At 32.3% G+C, this 17,419-nt stretch overlaps 2 protein-coding genes across 6 annotated transcripts in view; one reads left to right on the top strand and one right to left on the bottom strand.

The window, feature by feature from the left end:
- The window catches only part of LOC143059924 (acyl-protein thioesterase 2-like), a 147,947-nt gene that overhangs the window by 59,592 nt on the left and 70,936 nt on the right, over positions 1–17,419 (top strand). The gene's annotated exons all lie outside the window — the stretch shown is intronic.
- Positions 1–17,419, bottom strand: part of LOC143059853 (ribonucleases P/MRP protein subunit POP1-like) — an 88,159-nt gene that overhangs the window by 31,119 nt on the left and 39,621 nt on the right. For 2 of the 4 annotated variants that reach the window (XM_076233427.1, XM_076233444.1), the window contains 2 exons: positions 16,589–16,741; positions 14,657–15,650 (listed from right to left, as the gene is read on the bottom strand). The exons of the other annotated variants lie outside the window; for them this stretch is intronic. In XM_076233427.1, the coding sequence (XP_076089542.1) occupies positions 14,659–15,650; positions 16,589–16,741 (1,145 nt within the window). In that variant the 3' untranslated portion in view covers positions 14,657–14,658. Of the gene's footprint in view, positions 1–14,656; positions 15,651–16,588; positions 16,742–17,419 lie in introns of those variants that run through there. 4 annotated transcript variants of the gene reach the window in all.

Genomic DNA, 17,419 nt, shown 5'->3' with positions numbered 1-17,419 from the left:
TTCCACTTCATTGATATTATGAAAATGTTTTTAAGAATTTCTATACTTACAGTCAAGTCACAGTAGTAGACATTTAATATCTCCTGTTCCATTTTTCTAAAGTGATTTTTTCAGGCTTTTGTACATATTATGTAGTTTTCACCTATTGCCATTTATAAAATGTATATATGTATATGTGTTTGATACTTTTAACCTACTTTTCAATAAATACTAAGTTAATTTTGTTATTTGAATTTCTATAAGAAGAACTGATAATTAATTTCAAAAATCGATTTTGATCTCTATACATACAGAATTAAACTTTTTTATTGATGAACATGTGGTTTATTATGCTTCAAGAACAAAATATCAATTTTTCATTTTTTTGCAGAGTTTCCCTTTAAACAAAAGGGGATGTTAGGTTTGCATAAGCAATCTATTAAGTTGTCAACACCATATGAATAACACATAGCTGGGAGGGTGATAGTCAGCATATTGTTACCCCAAGAAACATTGTTAATCAAGGCCAAGCCAAGGTTGACAATGCTTTATCAAGGGGTACCAATCTTCTCTATCACCCTCTCAGCTATGTGTTATTTAATTTATTATACTGAATGTTCTATAATTATTGTCTTTTATAAATTTTAATTGAAAATACTTAACTATGACGTCACAACTGTTAAACATATAAGTTATTAGAAAAACAACAACAGGGAAGCATGATGTTTTTTTTATTTTGACAGTCTATGAAATATTCTGAGTACAAAACACGGAACTTGAGCATTGTCTTTAATATTATAAATGTAAATTATATTCATTGGCCTTTGAATTGTCTATTTTTGATTGGTCTGCATAAGAGGGTGTCATTCTATAAATTATCCTTCCATTTCAACGTGAAGTGTAACAACAAAAACTATCCAGTAAAGTACTGTCATGAAACATCAACAAAGCAAGAAATACATATGAAAGAGTTTTAAAATCACAGTGTGGGGTAAATGTAAGCAACCCATCAACACATGAGAAACAACAAAAGACATTAAGAAATGAAGAATTTAAGCGGTAAATGTCGGCAACCCAACAACACATAAGAACCAATAAGACATTTAGAATTGAGGACCTAAAGGGGTGAATGTCTGCAACCCTACAACACATGAAAAACAATAAAAGACATTTAAAAGTGAAGACTTGAAAGGGGAATGTCTTCAACCCAACAATACATAAGAAACAATAAAAGACATTTAGAAGTGAAGACTTCAAGGTGGAAATGTCTGCAACCCAACAACAAATGATAAACAACAAAAGACATTTAAAAGCGAAGACTGTTTTCTGTTCTTTGGTCAGTTTGTTGTCACTTTGACTCATTCCCCATTTCCATTTCCAGTTTTACTGTAAGAGGGGAAATGCGGCAACCCAACAACAATTAGTTGACTGACATAACAGAAAATTTGATTGATGGGTGATATTTGTTTCCATGGCAACTGTTGTTAACAATACTAAACCATGGTAGTTTCGAGTTGAAGTATATATGCTTCTTTGTATTTTCTTAATGGTCTGGAAACAATTGAGATCATTGAAGTCCCTATACTGCAGAATTCTACAAATAATAACTTTAAAAAATATGTTGCTATGGTGATAAAATTAAACAGAGTCCCACGCAATATTCTATTTATTTTGGTAAAGTAGTATTCAAACTTAGTTACTACAATGCTAGACTTCTTGTGACTGCCATGTTTGAATAACACAAAAATTTTGCTCCTGGTATTTCTGTGAGAAAAACATCTATCTGCTGAGAATTTGAAAACTGATATGTAAGAACACTTCCTTATTCATCGGTTTACCAATAACTGTCGTTTAATTGGTGACCTTCATTTAATTTAATGTTTAAAAATTGATTCTATTTGAACTCCTTCCTGCCACACGAGCACAATGAGCAACACAAGGGATACAGCCCCGTCGTATTAATGTAAAGACTTTGAGGACATCGCAAAGTGTTTTGAAAAGTTACATTTGCACATCAATAATGAAGTTGAAATATTGAAGACAAAACAAACTGAGACGGAAAGAAGGGTTGACCTGATAGAGAATAACAATGAATTCATGAACTCTGAACTACATGCAATTCACAATACACACATACCAAATCTAGAGAGTTTGATAGAAAAGGAACAAACTGACAATTGAAATTAGAAAGATGGGGGCGTAAGTGGAATGTAGTTATAAGAGGTGTACAAGGAACTCCTAACCAATGGGAACTGCCAAAGGTTACAGGGGCATTCACTAGAGTCTTTCTGAAGAATACACTGAACATCCCACCAGAACGTGCAGACAACATGCTTTTCACCGCAGTCCACTGTCTACCATCTGGTGATGAGGACAGACACAGTATTATGCTAAGACTATCGAGTCTGATCGACCGGGATGACATTCTAAAAGCAGCTATAAAATTATCACCTCGCTCAGAATATATTGTTGTGTCAGATCTACCGCCCAGTCTCTCCGTTCGTCGAGGTGAACTTTTGAAAGAACGACGGGATTTGTCGCCAGAATCCAGAAGGAGAACGAAATTGGTATACCTACGAGATGCTCCTTTTTTGAAGCTTGTCGCCAAGCGTTCATAGATTACAACAATTATTTACAATGTGCATAATAGGAGTATGTTTTTTTCAGTTAATCTATGTTTGAAATATGTGTTATTTACATTTATTGTCATTATCTTTGTCCTTAGATTGAAATCCTTAAATATTTCAAAAGAATTTACTTCAACTTTATTTGTCCGGCATTGTGTTTCTACAAAATTTCTAAATTGTGTATTGCCTGGGTGTACTTGTTGAAGTCCGCGTTTTTAAAAATCAGCTGTTATAATCACATGTTTTGTTTGTACAATTGAAATAGTATGAAATTCAAAACAGTGTAGCTGTGGCCATTGATTGACACATTAAAATCATTCATTGACTGGGACAATTTAGGTGAACGTTTGTATGTAACGACCAATGCTCACTATGTACTTTTTAAAGACACTTAAACTATGGGGTCACCAAAGGTTCTCAACACCTAAATAAAGTAATTCGAAAAATTAATCAGAAATAACACGATATTTTGATTTATATCAATTATATAAATCAAAACACAAAGGTTATTCCTGATTAATTTTTCGAATTATTTTATAATTAAAGGCGTTAAGAAACCTTTGTTGACCCCACAGTTTAAATGTCTATCGTAGGTACGTCATGAACAGTGGTTGTTACAGACAAACGTTCACGTAAATTGTCCCAGTCAATGGATGATTTTGATGGGTCAATCAATGGCCACAGCTACACTGTTTTGAATTTCATACTATATACAAGTGCTCTCGTAGAAGTCTGCATCCAAGAAACAATAACAAAGATGGCCACCTCCATGCACTTAAAATTTCTTCTTACCCCAAACAGTTTAAGGTGAAATCACCACATAATACAATAGTTACAGGCATGTAGACTCATAAATATAGGCGCTAGGTAAGAATAACTTGGCAACATCCCAACAACAACTTTTTGTTTGAGTGCAATTGGGCATAATTTGCAAATTATTGCAAACAATTTCTATTTTGCATACCGTGCATTAGATTTAATTATATACATCCGACAGTAGCCTCATTTGATTAAATATTTCAATAAAAACTTCTTTATGGTGAAGGATAAATGTAATCTGGTAACGCATGTACATCCATGCCCAGGGTGTGTTTTGTTATTTTGGTCATCATTTTTCCCTTTTCATTCTCTTACCTGAGACAAAATTACATATACTGTATAATGTTTTCATACTTCTCAAGCTAAAAAGAAAAGAACCAGAGAGCATAATATGACTTTGTTGTCCTTAATATTGAATGGCAGCACAGGGAATCACCTCTGTGGGGGTCAATTTAGGGGGTTTATTTATTTCAAAAATATTTTGTTTCACTTCTTACATTTTTGTATGCCTTAGATTTGTTGTGTTAAGGTTGAACTTGTCAGTGTCAGAGAATAGGGATAAGAAAACTATTTTGTTTCATTTTTCACAACTTGATTATGTCTATGAATTTGATATATTGATTAAACTTGTCTTCATTTCTTTAATTGATAATTATTATTTATTTTGAAGCAATTGCTTTATTTGATTACATACACATGTATACATGCATATATGCATCTTAGTTTAAAATATTTAGTACTATGGCAGTTACTATAGGAGCTCTTAATTGCAGGGGACTGTCGGAAAAAGTAAAACGCAAAGATATTTTTGATAGATGTTATAAAAAATATGATATAACTATTTTATGCGATACACATTAAACAAAAGAAAAAGAAAATAAATGGAGAAATGAATGGAGATACCAAGCCTATTTTTGCTCATTTACCGGAAGCAGCAGGAGAGTTGCTATACTTCTAAATAATAAATTCAAAGTTATTGTTCATAAAGAATACAAACATAAAGAGGGAAACTATCTAATTTTGGATATGACCATTCATGAGCATCGAATAACTTTAGCTGGTATATATGGCCCAAATAATGATAATCCAGGTTTTTTCTCAGAAGTACAGGAGGTAATCTCAAATAATCAAAATTCTTCAATCATTATAGCGGGAGACTGGAATGTAGTTCAAGATTATGAAATTGATACACTTAATTATATAAAAAAAAATAATGTCAAAGCGCACACTAAACTAATAGAAATAAAGAACTCCTTTAAGACTTGGTGTATGTTTGGAATGCAAATAACCCAGACAAGAAAAGATTTACATGGAGAGGCCCGGAACATAAACAAAGTCGTTTAGACTATTTTTTTATATCCACTGATTTTGAATCCTTAGTAAATAAATCTGATATAGATATTAGCTATAGTTCTGACCATTTTGCTGTTTCTCTCAGTTTAAAATTTTATAACCAAGAAAGGGGGAGGGGTACTTGGAAATTCAATAATAGCTTACTACATGATACTTGTTATGTGGCTGAGATTAAAAAGTGTATATCAGACACTGTTAATCAATATAACCTATCAAATACAGAAACTGGGGAAGAAACAGAATTATCTGTAGACCCCCATATATTTTGGGAGTTATTAAAATGTACAATAAGAGGGAAAACTATCTCTTATACTTCATATTCAAAACAAAAAAAGTCAAAGGAAAGAATCTGAACTTAAACAACAATTAAACATTTTACAAAGTAGATATGACCTACACCGAGATCAGGAACTAACAAGAAGCTGTCACAACGACAGCAAAACGGATTTATTAACATTTATGTGTGTCCTGGCAATATCACAAGAACCATTATTGATAAATGGTGCAAGTGAAAATCGTCAATATCAAATTTGACCTCCATTTTTTCATCAGTATCAACATATTAAAATTTGAAAAGCTTAGATTGAATGGTTCTAGGTAAATGCAACAACGTGAATGGAAACGCCATTTTACGATCTTTCAAGAACCATAACTCCTGAACGGTAAAAGTCAAAATCGTCATTATTGAACTTGACCTCTATTTTGTCATCAGTAACAACATATAAAAATTTCAAAAGCTTTGGTTGAATGGTTCATGAGAAAATTCACGGACACGACTGGAAACACCATTTTTCAATCTTTCAAGAACCATAACTCCTGAACAGTAAAAGTCAAAATCGTCATTATTGAACTTGACCTCTATTTTGTCATCAGTAACAACGTATCAAAATTTCAAAAGCTTTGGTTGAATGGTTCATGAGAAAATGCACGGACACGACTGGAAACACCATTTTTTAATCCGTCAAGAACCATAACTCCTGAACGGTAAAAGTCAAAATCGTCATTATTGAACCTGACCTCCATTTTGTCATCAGTAACAACATATTAAAATTTGGGAAGCTTTGATAGAACAGTTCATGTGTAAATGCACGGACACGACTGGAAACTCCATTTTTCAATCTTTCAAGAACCATAACTCCTGAACGGTAAAAGTCAAAATCGTCATTATTGAACTTGACCTCCATTTTGTCATCTGTAACAACATATTAAAATTTGAGAAGCTTTGGTAAAACAGTTCATGCGTAAATGAACGGACACGACTGGAAACTCCATTTTTCAATCTTTCAAGAACCATAACTCCTGAACGGTAAAAGTCAAAATCGTCATTATTGAACTTGACCTCCATTTTGTCATCTGTAACAACATATTAAAATTTGAGAAGCTTTGGTAAAACAGTTCATGCGTAAATGAACGGACACGACTGGAAACTCCATTTTTCAATCTTTCAAGAACCATAACTCCTGAACGGTAAAAGTCAAAATCGTCATTATTGAACTTGACCTCCATTTTGTCATCAGTAACAACATTTAAAAATTTGGGAAGCTTTGGTAGAACAGTTCATGCGTAAATGCATGGACACGACTGGAAACTCAATTTTTCAATCTTTCAAGAACCATAACTCTTGAACAGTAAAAGTCAAAATCGCCATTATTGAACTTGACCTTCATTTAGTTTTCAGTAACAACATATAAAATTTTAAAATCTTTGGTTGAACGGTTCATGAGTACATGCACGGACATTTAATTGCCGCCTGCCGGCCGGAATCTAAGACAAGGTTATAACCAGTCTACATTAAATCTAAGAGAAGGTTAATAACCAGTCTACATTAAATCTAAGAGAAGGTTATAACCAGTCTACATTAAATCTAAGAGAAGGTTATAACCAGTCTACATTAAATCTAAGAGAAGGTTAATAACCAGTCTACATTAAATCTTAATAACCAGTCTACATTAAATCTAAGAGAAGGTTATAACCAGTCTACATTAAATCTGAGAGAAGGTTAATAACCAGTCTACATTAAATCTAAGAGAAGGTTATTTTGCTGTAATTGGTAGTTGCCAATTTGTTAACTTGATGAAAGTTTGACATTTTAAATGTGCCAATTTTCGATAAACAGTTGTGAACAAATGCTATTAAGCTAAATTTACAAGATATAATTGTGTTTATTGGATACCAGAGTAAAAGCTTAAAAACTTGATGATTGGTGTAAATTACCAATTTAATCAAATAATATGAAACTGAAAACTACGTTAATTATGTGGTAAAATCTCTTAACAATATTTAATAGAATTATGCAGTGTTTTCTTCTTCTTCCACACTTGTTTATTCAACACACTTTTAGTGCTAGATAAATGAGGTTTTTTTTTATTTATATCGCTATTTGTCCGCCATTACTGGATATCACACAGGTTCCCGTAAAATTTTGAAGTCATAAAACAAAATATCTGACGCCACAATGGAAAAGTGATTGTTGTATGCGTCAAAAGTTCAAGCGGCCGGGTCAGTCGGCCGAAAAGGCTAATAGCGATAAGGTGTATTGACTCTGGAATAATCCTTATAAATTTTTTTGAAGAAATTAGTAAAGTATTCAATGTATATTTTGTTGTTCTTTCAAATTTACTAGAATATCTTCAATGGACTTTGTTGGAAGTGTGCATACATTATTGTGACTTAAGTCATTCTAAACATACCTCTGTTAGTAATGTCCATTTTTCTCTACTTCTACAAAAGGCTTTTCCCTTTCACAATACCAAGTGAACATTTTCATTAGTAACAGTTTGAGAATTCATCTTATCAACTGATGACAAAATTTCATCCGTTGCTCAACTATTTTTATGCCCCATTTATGGGCATTATGTTTTCTGGTCTGTGCGTCCGTCTGTTCGTCCGTCCGTCCGTCCGTCTGTCTGTCCCGCTTCAGGTTAAAGTTTTTGGTCGAGGTAGTTTTTGATGAAGTTGAAGTCCAACCAACTTGAAACTTAGTATACATGTTCCCTTTGATATGATCTTTCCAATTTTAATGCCAAATTAGTTATTACCCCATTTTCACGGTCCACTGAACATAGAAAATGATAGTGCGGATGGGGCATCCGTGTACTGGGGACACATTCTTGTTTTAATAATGCAATAAATTATTTTGTTTTTGTCTTGCATCAATAAAGAAAATAATTGAGACTTAGGCTTGATGTTTCTGGCGGCGGCTTTAACATTTTAATAATTTGTTATTAGGTCAGTTTGAGGGGAACCACTAGTGGTAGGTCAATATTTGATATGAGTTGTACTAGCAAAATTATATGATGGCTGTTTTCTAAGAAGAATTACTTACAAAACTATTCTTATTTTGTTATTGATTGTGTTTCTGCAGTGTTGGATTGACAGAAATAAAACTGATGTATAAAATCAAAATGGTGACACTCAAAGACAGGTTTTTTCATTGTGAAAAATCTGAAGAAATGTATCATGTGCATTTAAATGTATGCCCATGAAAGTATTAATATGACAAAAATATCTCGCATTTGTGAGATTTTCATAATAGAAACAATATTTGTCTTTAGTTCATTAGCAAACTGGAAGTGGACTTGATAAGTTTGGGTCTGTTTAGCATGATATCTGTAATATATCCTAGTCAAAGTTAATAAGGTCAAGGTATTTAACAAATCAGTGATATTCAATTCAATGGAGAAATGATATGAAGGAAGACCAATAACACGTCCTCCTTTACAATGGAACATGGTATCATCATCACAATTTTGGTCTTGCCTACAACAAAAGACACATTGTGTAAGACATAGGTTTTACTATCTCGTTAAAAAAAAGCGTTAAAGCTTTATATTTCAGAAGGCTGAAGACTTGAATGCTTCAGACCTTGTATGCAGGTACGAAGTTTCCTTTCATTGTCCTTGACCTCATTTTCATGGTTCAGTTACTGCTTAAAAAATTAGTTTGTTAATAAAGTGAATTTCTCACTTATTTTGAGTTATAGAAAAACTACATTTGGTATAAGGGTTCCTTGCAACGTCTACTCTACATGTCTGTCAGATGGGGTTCACCTGACCTCGACCTCATTTCATTGATCAGTGATTAAGGTTAAAGTTATGTGATTAGCTAGGTCCATTTCTCAGATACTAAGAGCAGTATGGCAATTATATTTGGTGTATGGAATGATTGTAATGGGTACATGTCAGTCTGGCATGTTTTATCTGACCTCAACCTCATTTTCATGGTGCATTGCTCAATGTTAAGTTTGTGTTTTGGTCTGTATTTCAAGTACTGTAAGCAATAGGTCAACTATATTTAATGTATTGAATGATTGTAAGGTGTACATGTTGGTTTAGATGGTAGAATCTGACCTTGACCTTATTTTCATGGATAATTGGTCAATGTTAAGTTTTGGTGTTTTGGTCTGTTTATCAAGTACTATGAGCAATAGTTCAACTTTATTTTGTGTATCGAATGATTATAGGATGCAAATGTTGGTCTAACCGGTATAATCTGAACTTGACCTCAATTTCATGGTTCATCTTGTTCATTGGTCAATGTTTAGTTTTTATGTTCTGATCGTGTTTTCAAAAACACTTATAGCAATAGATCAGCTATATTTTGTGCATGGAATAATTGTCAGGTGTAAATGTCTGTCTGACAGATATCATGTGAACTTGACCTCATTTTTATAGTTCATTGGTCAATGTTTAGTTTTTGTCGAGCCTGCGACTTTTGTCGCAGAAATCTCGACATAGGGATAGTGATCCGGCGGCAGCCGCATTAGTGCACTTTTTAAAAAGCTTTATATTTTAGAAGGTGGAAGACCTGGATGCTTCATGCTTTGTATATAGATGCCTCATGACTACTTGAAAAAAAAGTAAAGATTTTTTATAATGTTAAATTCTCTCGTATTATGAGAAATAGGATAACTATATTTGGTATGTGCGTACCTTGTACAGTCCTCATGCCCGTCAGACAGTTTTCACTTGACCTCGACCTCATTTCATGGATCAGTGAACAAGGTTAAGTTTGGTGGTCAAGTCCATATCTCAGATACTATAAGCAATAGGTCTAGTATATTTGGTGCATGGAAGGACTGTAAGTTGTACATGCCCAACTGGCAGGTGGCATCTGACCTTGACTTCATTTTCATGGTTCAGTGGTTATAGTTAAGTTTTTGAGTTTTGGTCTTCTTTTCTGATACTGTATGCAATAGGTCTACTATATTTGGTGTATGGAAAGATTGTAAGGTGTAAATTTCTAGCTGGCAGGTGTCATCTGACCTTAACCTCATTTTCATGGTTCAGTGGTCAAAGTTAAGTTCTTGAGTTTTGGTCTTTTTTTTTAATACTATATGCGATAGGTCAACTTTATTTGGTGTATTGAAGTATGTTGTGATCTATTATCAGTCGCGCAGGTTTTAATTGGCCTTGACCTCAATTTCACGCTCCATTGCTCAGTGTTAAGTTTTTGTGTTTTGGTCGGTTTTTCTTAAACTATAAGCAATAGGTCAACTATATTTGTTGTATGGTAGAATTGTTAGCTGTACATGTCTGCCTGGCATGGTTCATCTGACATTGACCTCATTTTCATGGTTCATTGGTCAATTTTTAGTTTTCTTTGTTAATGTTAAGTTTATGTGACAGTTGTAATAAAGCTTTATATTTAGGACTATCAACATAATATCAATGATTAGTTAAGAAGGCGAGACATTGATCTTTAAAATATGTGATACTTGTAGTAAATTTTTATCTTCAATAGAAAAACAAAGGATATGAGGTATCCATCCATGACATAAAATCAGTACATGCACAACAAACAAACACACACTTTTATTGCTGTTCTTCATCTCAAATTCACAGTGAAACCTTCAACACGGAGCAAAAAAACTCTCACCTCACTGCAAGTTTAAGACAGCCCCTAGCACAGCTTGAGCAGAATTCTTTGTAAAAATAATTTGGATAGACTTTGGATAGACTTTGTCAGATGTAACACCACCTAATCAGATCCGGTCGTAAAAGAACACAGGAAAGTAGTACATATTTAAAACAAAATAGTTCCTACGCAAAGGTGCAAACCTTAAACCATGTTAAGACTTTCAACAACTAGAGGCTCCAAGGAGTGTGTTGCTCACCTGATATTTTTGTTTACAATTGATGCATAAAATAATGCAACCATTTATATACTTTTGCTTTAGTTTCAGAGTTATAAGCCAAAAACTGCATTTTACCCCCAAGTTCTATATTTAGCAATGTTGGCCATGTTGTTGGCAGGCACATTTTTTAAACTATGATTGTGGCCAAGTTTGGGCAAATTTGTCTCTGTAGTTTCAGAGAAGATTTTTGTAAAAGATAAGAAAAATTTATGAAAAATTGTTAAAATTGACTTTAAAGGGCAATAACTCCTTAAGGGGTCAATTGACAATTTTGGTTCTGTTGACTTATTTGTAGATCTTACTTTGCTAAACATTATTGCTGTTAAAATTTTATCTTTATCTATAATATTTAAGATAATAACCAAAAACTGCAAAATATTCTTAAAATTACTAATTCAGGGGCAGCAACCCAACAACAGATCGTCTGATTTGTTTGAAAATCTCAACCTGATGAACATTTTAACCTATTGTCAGATTTGCTCTAAATGCTTTAGTTTCAGAGCTTTAAATGCTTTGGTTTCAGAGATATAAGCCAAAAACTGCATTTTACCCCTATGTTCTATTTTTAGCCATGTCAGCCAAGTTGATTGGGAAGTGAGGTCATCGGACACAATTTTTAAACTATATATTGTACTTATTATAAGTAATTGTCCATTAACCAGGAAACCCTTGTTTTCCCCCTTTTTTTATCCTAATTCCTAAACGGTTTGAGCCATATCCCCCAAAAGCCAATCCTAACCATCCCTTTGTGGTATGGAAACTTGTGGTATAATTTCAGGGAGATCCATATTACGTTCCACAAGTTATTGTCTGGAAACTAGAAAAATGCTTATTTTGGCCCCTAATTCCTAAACTATTGGGACCATTACCCTTCAAAATCCATCCCAACCTTCCTTTTGTGTTTATAAACCTTGTGTTTAAATAATCTAGATTTCTATTTACTTATACTAAAGTTATTGTCCGGAAACCAAATGTCTTCGGACGACGACAATGACGTGATACCAATATACGACCGCAATTTTTTTTTCGGTCGTATTAAAATTAGTATGTCTGAAGCTGTCTAACTAAATAATAACTTAACATAGAAGTGTACATATTTTGAGTTAGAGCTGGTAGACTTTTCTATAATTTTGATATTGTTTGTCCCAAAGGTAGTATACGGCCTAGCCAAGATCAGATGTGCATTTCATATTGGGTCTATGTTATAGGCTTGTAAAGACAAGAAGATAAACTTTACATAAGTAATACATCTTTGAACTGAAGAAGAGGATGTAGGGTTTCACAATGAATATCAAATATCATGTATAGGTGTTACCGTTTTGAAAAAAAACACTAAAATACACGCTGAAAATGGGCAAAATTACACGTTATGTTGTTTCATTTAAAATTTACCTTTTTTTTATCAATTGATAGTTAATAATTGAACTTAATTTGAACTACATTATTGGTTCACTGTTATAGACAATTTATTCTTCTTTCTTTTACTGGTTGTTGCAACAAAAAATCTTCAGTGGTTACAAAGTTATGATAAAAAGTTGAATACTATGCGCTCGTTATGCAATTTTGTACTTTTGTTTTTAGCTTTCTCAGTGTAGTGATAAAAGAGAAAAATAAATTAAATTTATGCTATTATGTCTTTTATTTTCTCTTCTAGTATATACATTATCAGAAACTACCTCATTTATCAAAATTGCAGTACCCTAGCTGGAGATATATGCCATCAAAGTTGGATATACAAATAAAGTGAAAAAATGTCTTGTCCGTAGACATGCATTCCCTAGTAAACTGGAAGCATAATTACATTTATGTTGCATTGCTAAGTTCCTGTTCTTTTGTAGATATGAAAACACTACTAACATTTTTTTCTACCATCTATTAATAGAGGAAAAAATTCAAAAATATGTCAGAATGTCTTGTCCGTAGACACATGTCTTGTCCGTAGACATGTCTTTTTATCAATATTGCTTGGCTTTATGGGTCTTAATTAGTCCTATGTGTTGTTTAAACTTAGAAATATCTTATTTTTAATAAATGAATGGTAATTTAAGTGTTCTCAATTTTTGTAAAATGACTTTACGGGAGTGGATTTTAAAAAGTGTCAGATTATCAGTCATAAAAAGCATACCTTATCTTACTTCAATATTGTTTATTCCAGTTGATGCATACCTTAAAAGATTAACTAAATCAAATGAAGAAAAAGTATTTCTCTCTCTCTAACTTTATCTTTTGCATTTCAGTATTAACAGCAGATGAGGAAGTGTCTACGGACAAGACACTTGTACATAACAAGTATTAAATTCAATTATTTGTCTGCTATGGAACTTAAATCTTATTTATAGGTGATGAAAGTTATCTATTCAAATTAAAACTCAGTATTTTCAACATGAATATAGTCACAATTAATTCTAACAGATTTTTTTTTTAACTGAAATTGTCTTGTCCGTAGACATTACCACAATATATTTGTATCCAATTTCCTTGATTTCAGCCTAATTTGATAGGTAAAATGTATGTTATTCTTTTAAGAGAACACATTCAACTATGTCAAAATTGAGTTTTAATAATAGTTTGATTGTTTTAAACAGTCAGATATATGTATTTCAGTTAAAAGAATGTGTCTTCAGTTTGGCTTAATCAATAAATTATTGAGATATGTAAAGAATTATGGGTACATTTTTGTATTTTCCAAAATTTAAAAAACACAGCTTAAAATTTAAATAGTAACTTTTAATCTTAACGTTAACAATCATCTTTGAAAGCATTTAATTAAATATCAATAAAATGTCTTGTCCGTAGACATTATCAAAATGTATTTGTTTCCATTTTCCTCGAAGTTAAGCATCATTTGATAGATAAACCTGATAAAATGTATGGTTTTTTTTTTAAGAGAACACTTTCAGCTGTATCAAAATTAGGTTTTAATAATGCATTTCATTAAATATGAATACAATGTCTTGTCCGTAGACAAAACATATAAATTGTATTGCTAAGTTTGATTGTTTATTGTAAGAATATGCATCAAGTTATTTTAATGTTCTATACACCAAAAGAAAGGGTTTTTTTTGGAAGTTTTGTTATTTATAGATAATTTTAGATACAGTTTTATCAGATAAGATTAATGATCAAAGAAAGCTACTGTTGTTTGAAATAACTGTGAGTTAAACATGTTCTTGTCATTTTTTTTTCAATTAAAATGTTTGATATTCAATAATTCTAAACATATTTTGTTGTCTTTGTCATTGACCAAAAATCTGACACTGGTGACCATGTCTTGAAGCCAACCATTAAAGAAAATTATACAGTTTTTAAACACCATTTATTTAATAAAAATATTAAATATTTCTTCCAAAAACTGCATATAATTATATAAATGCTTCCAGTGTTAGCCTAACGATAGCAATTTTTCATAATTTAAACCATTTTTGAACCAAAATATCAAAAGAGTTTTTCCCTGAGGTGATACTCATTTTTGACTTCATGTGAAACACAAAATGCACATCTGATCTTGGCTAGGCCGATAATAAACTGTAAAAATCTTTTTGAGATAAACCAGGTGCAATTTTTTGTTAGTTTGAGTTTATAGTCTAAAAGAAATGCATTATGAAATATCTCAGGCTTGGTGCTACTTTAACCTTGTTATAGCCTATCAATTATTACAACTTTTGAAATAACATTGTTAAAGTCTTTAAATGAATCACAGTATGTCTATTAAACCATGGGAAAAGAAAAGACAAGACTTCAGCTTTATATTATATTTATGTTAGCAAATCTATATTGGTAAGACGAGGGATTTCTGACAAGTACATAGAAAGGAGAAGTATGCTGTGATAAATACTGAAGTCCTTTCATTGTACAAAATCCCTGTCCACGACCATTTCCTGATCCTAAAGAAAATCCTCCATGGTTAACAAACCCAATTATTTCTCTACTACATGATTTCCTGATGCATGATGCTGAGTCGACAGATTTTAATTCTGTTAAAGATTGTGTCATATTTTTCTGTTTTTGAGTTTTGTTTTTGTCTTTGTGAACTGGTTCCTTAGGACCTGAATAGGTCTTATCTTTTTGTAACAGTTCAATGTCTTTATCAACTGGGATACAGATCATAGCGTGTTCATCTGGTACCCCTCTTAGCAACATTGTCAACTCCACATGTACAAGAGAAGATTTGTGTTCCTCAAACACTGATTCTAATTGATTGGTGATTTCAAGTTTACAATGTATTGTCTTCTGCCATTGTTTATTTGGGTATTGCTGATTGATTGATTTATTATTTGCATTGAACACTTGGCTTAATACTTTTAGAGATTTTCTGTCTCTAAGAACATATATATTCTCTATAGACCCATCATTCCAACTTCTTGTGAGTTCTTTCCATGGATATAAGAAAGGAGCTGCTATACCAAGTTTAACATAGTTGCATCGCTTTGCTGGGGGTCTTTTATCAAATTTATTTTTCAGCTTTTCTGCTGATTTTTGTTCATGTATAGATCCAGCTGATGTATCTGGAAAATCATTAGGATAATAAGTTGTACTCTGCTCAAATGCTAGACTTTCCAAATCTCTGGACCCAGCAGCTCTAGCTCCATGGTATATAAATGTTAACCAGAAAGCCATGCTCCAATTCTGTGGGAGTATCACATCCCATCCTGACCCATAGTTACCACTGGTTCCTGGTCTCTGTACAAGGATTACTGGTACCCTTGACTCTTCTATCCCTAAATCTGCCAATGAACCTAATTCAAACAAAATATCAGCAACTTAGTATCTGTTACATACACATTCATTAAGCATCATTTTCACACCATAAACTGTAAAACTGTATAATTTAAACTGTTTTAAAAAAAAAAGATCAAATGCTGGCTGTGTGGTATAGTTATTAGACACACAACATGCATAAAAATGCTACATAATTAATGCAGAAAACAGTTATTCCTGCACATTCACCCTTTTATGCACCAAGCACAAAAACAAGAATATTGGTCCATATGATATCATGTCAAGTTGCTCTTATGTATTTCAGGGAACTGTCAAAACTTTGCCAAACCCTTCTTTGTCATAAACAAATAATCTATATCAACATTATGTACTGTAATATTTATTGAATTGTTGTTTAAAATCTTTTTTTCACATACAGTCAAATTGTTAAACATATTCATTAAGGGGCAATAACTCTTAGCTAACTTTTAATTTAGGATCCCATCTCTTGTGTTGAGCAAGAAGAAGGTGTTGACTAACAATTTCAGCATCTTAACTTAGATCTTGATATGCTGACTATTTTTGGTATTTAACTTTTCTCTCTTATTTCAGTTTAAAGATAATTGGCAAAACATGTCATTAACTCTTATAAGGAGTTGTCTTGACAGATTTGATTCAACAGTGATGGCAAAAGCTAACACTGAAAGAAAGCTAAACACTACTTTTAACCCATTTTTACTCATGCCTGTCTCAAGTCAAAAACTTAATCAGTTACTATTTATCTGAATGTCACTGGTTTGTTTTGTATTCTTTATTCTTCATTTGAAATGACAACTCCTCAGTCCCTGTAATTTAGTTGGACATGTAATCTGATTTGTATCTTATGTGAATACAGTGTTACATATTCATTTGTTATGTAAGTGATTATTTCTGTAGATTCCTTATTTATTCACTAAATATAACTATCAAAACAAACCTGGGATCATTATGTCTGATTTTAACTCATTAAGTTTTTGGTCGGACATTTTGGTTGCTTTCACTTCCTGTCTGATGTCTGAGTTCCACAAAGCTGACATAGACACATCAGGAACCAGTTTATCATAACATAATGTATTATCCGTGTCAACATCTGAAAGAGAATCATAGATTAAATAAATCATGTAACTAAACTTTTTGTGGAGTTTTAAAACTAAAATGCAATTATGAACGTCGCTTGAAACGTGAATATATGTGCACTAAAGGAAACATGATGAAAATAATGAGACTTACAAACCCTAAATTCACGGGGGGGTAACTTCAATATTTTTTTGGTAGGGGTGTGCGATTTTTGCCTTAAAAAACGTACCCATTTTAATATAACATTCACTGAAATTCAGTACCTATAGTTATATAAATATTTAAGAAAGAATGACCTATACTTATATACAATATTTAAAATATGACCCATGCTTATATAAGCACTAACTCATCATCACTCATAATTCATAAATATACCAGCTACCCTTAAGTTTTTATATATGAATTGACATCGTTTGGTGCACATATATTTTATCGTTATATATACGCATGGATTCTCAATAGCATATTTATATATGATATGTAGATCATACCCCAAATCAATATACAGTTATCAAACGTAAATGCATTTTAATATAGGATGTCATTAAAAAGGAGGGTCATTTTTATATAAAATCTCGCAAAATTATGACCCATATTTTTGGCACATCCCCGTAAACCAAGTAATAGGAACTTACCCCCCCCCCCCCCCGTGCCTAAATTATTTTACAAGAAATTTAAAAGGAAAGCG

This window comes from Mytilus galloprovincialis, chromosome 1 (assembly GCF_965363235.1).
Source record: "Mytilus galloprovincialis chromosome 1, xbMytGall1.hap1.1, whole genome shotgun sequence".
In the NCBI taxonomy this organism is placed as follows: Eukaryota; Metazoa; Mollusca; class Bivalvia; order Mytilida; family Mytilidae; genus Mytilus; species Mytilus galloprovincialis.
The sequence above is the reverse complement of the archived record's forward strand: the minus strand, read 5'-3'. Positions and strand labels throughout refer to the sequence as shown.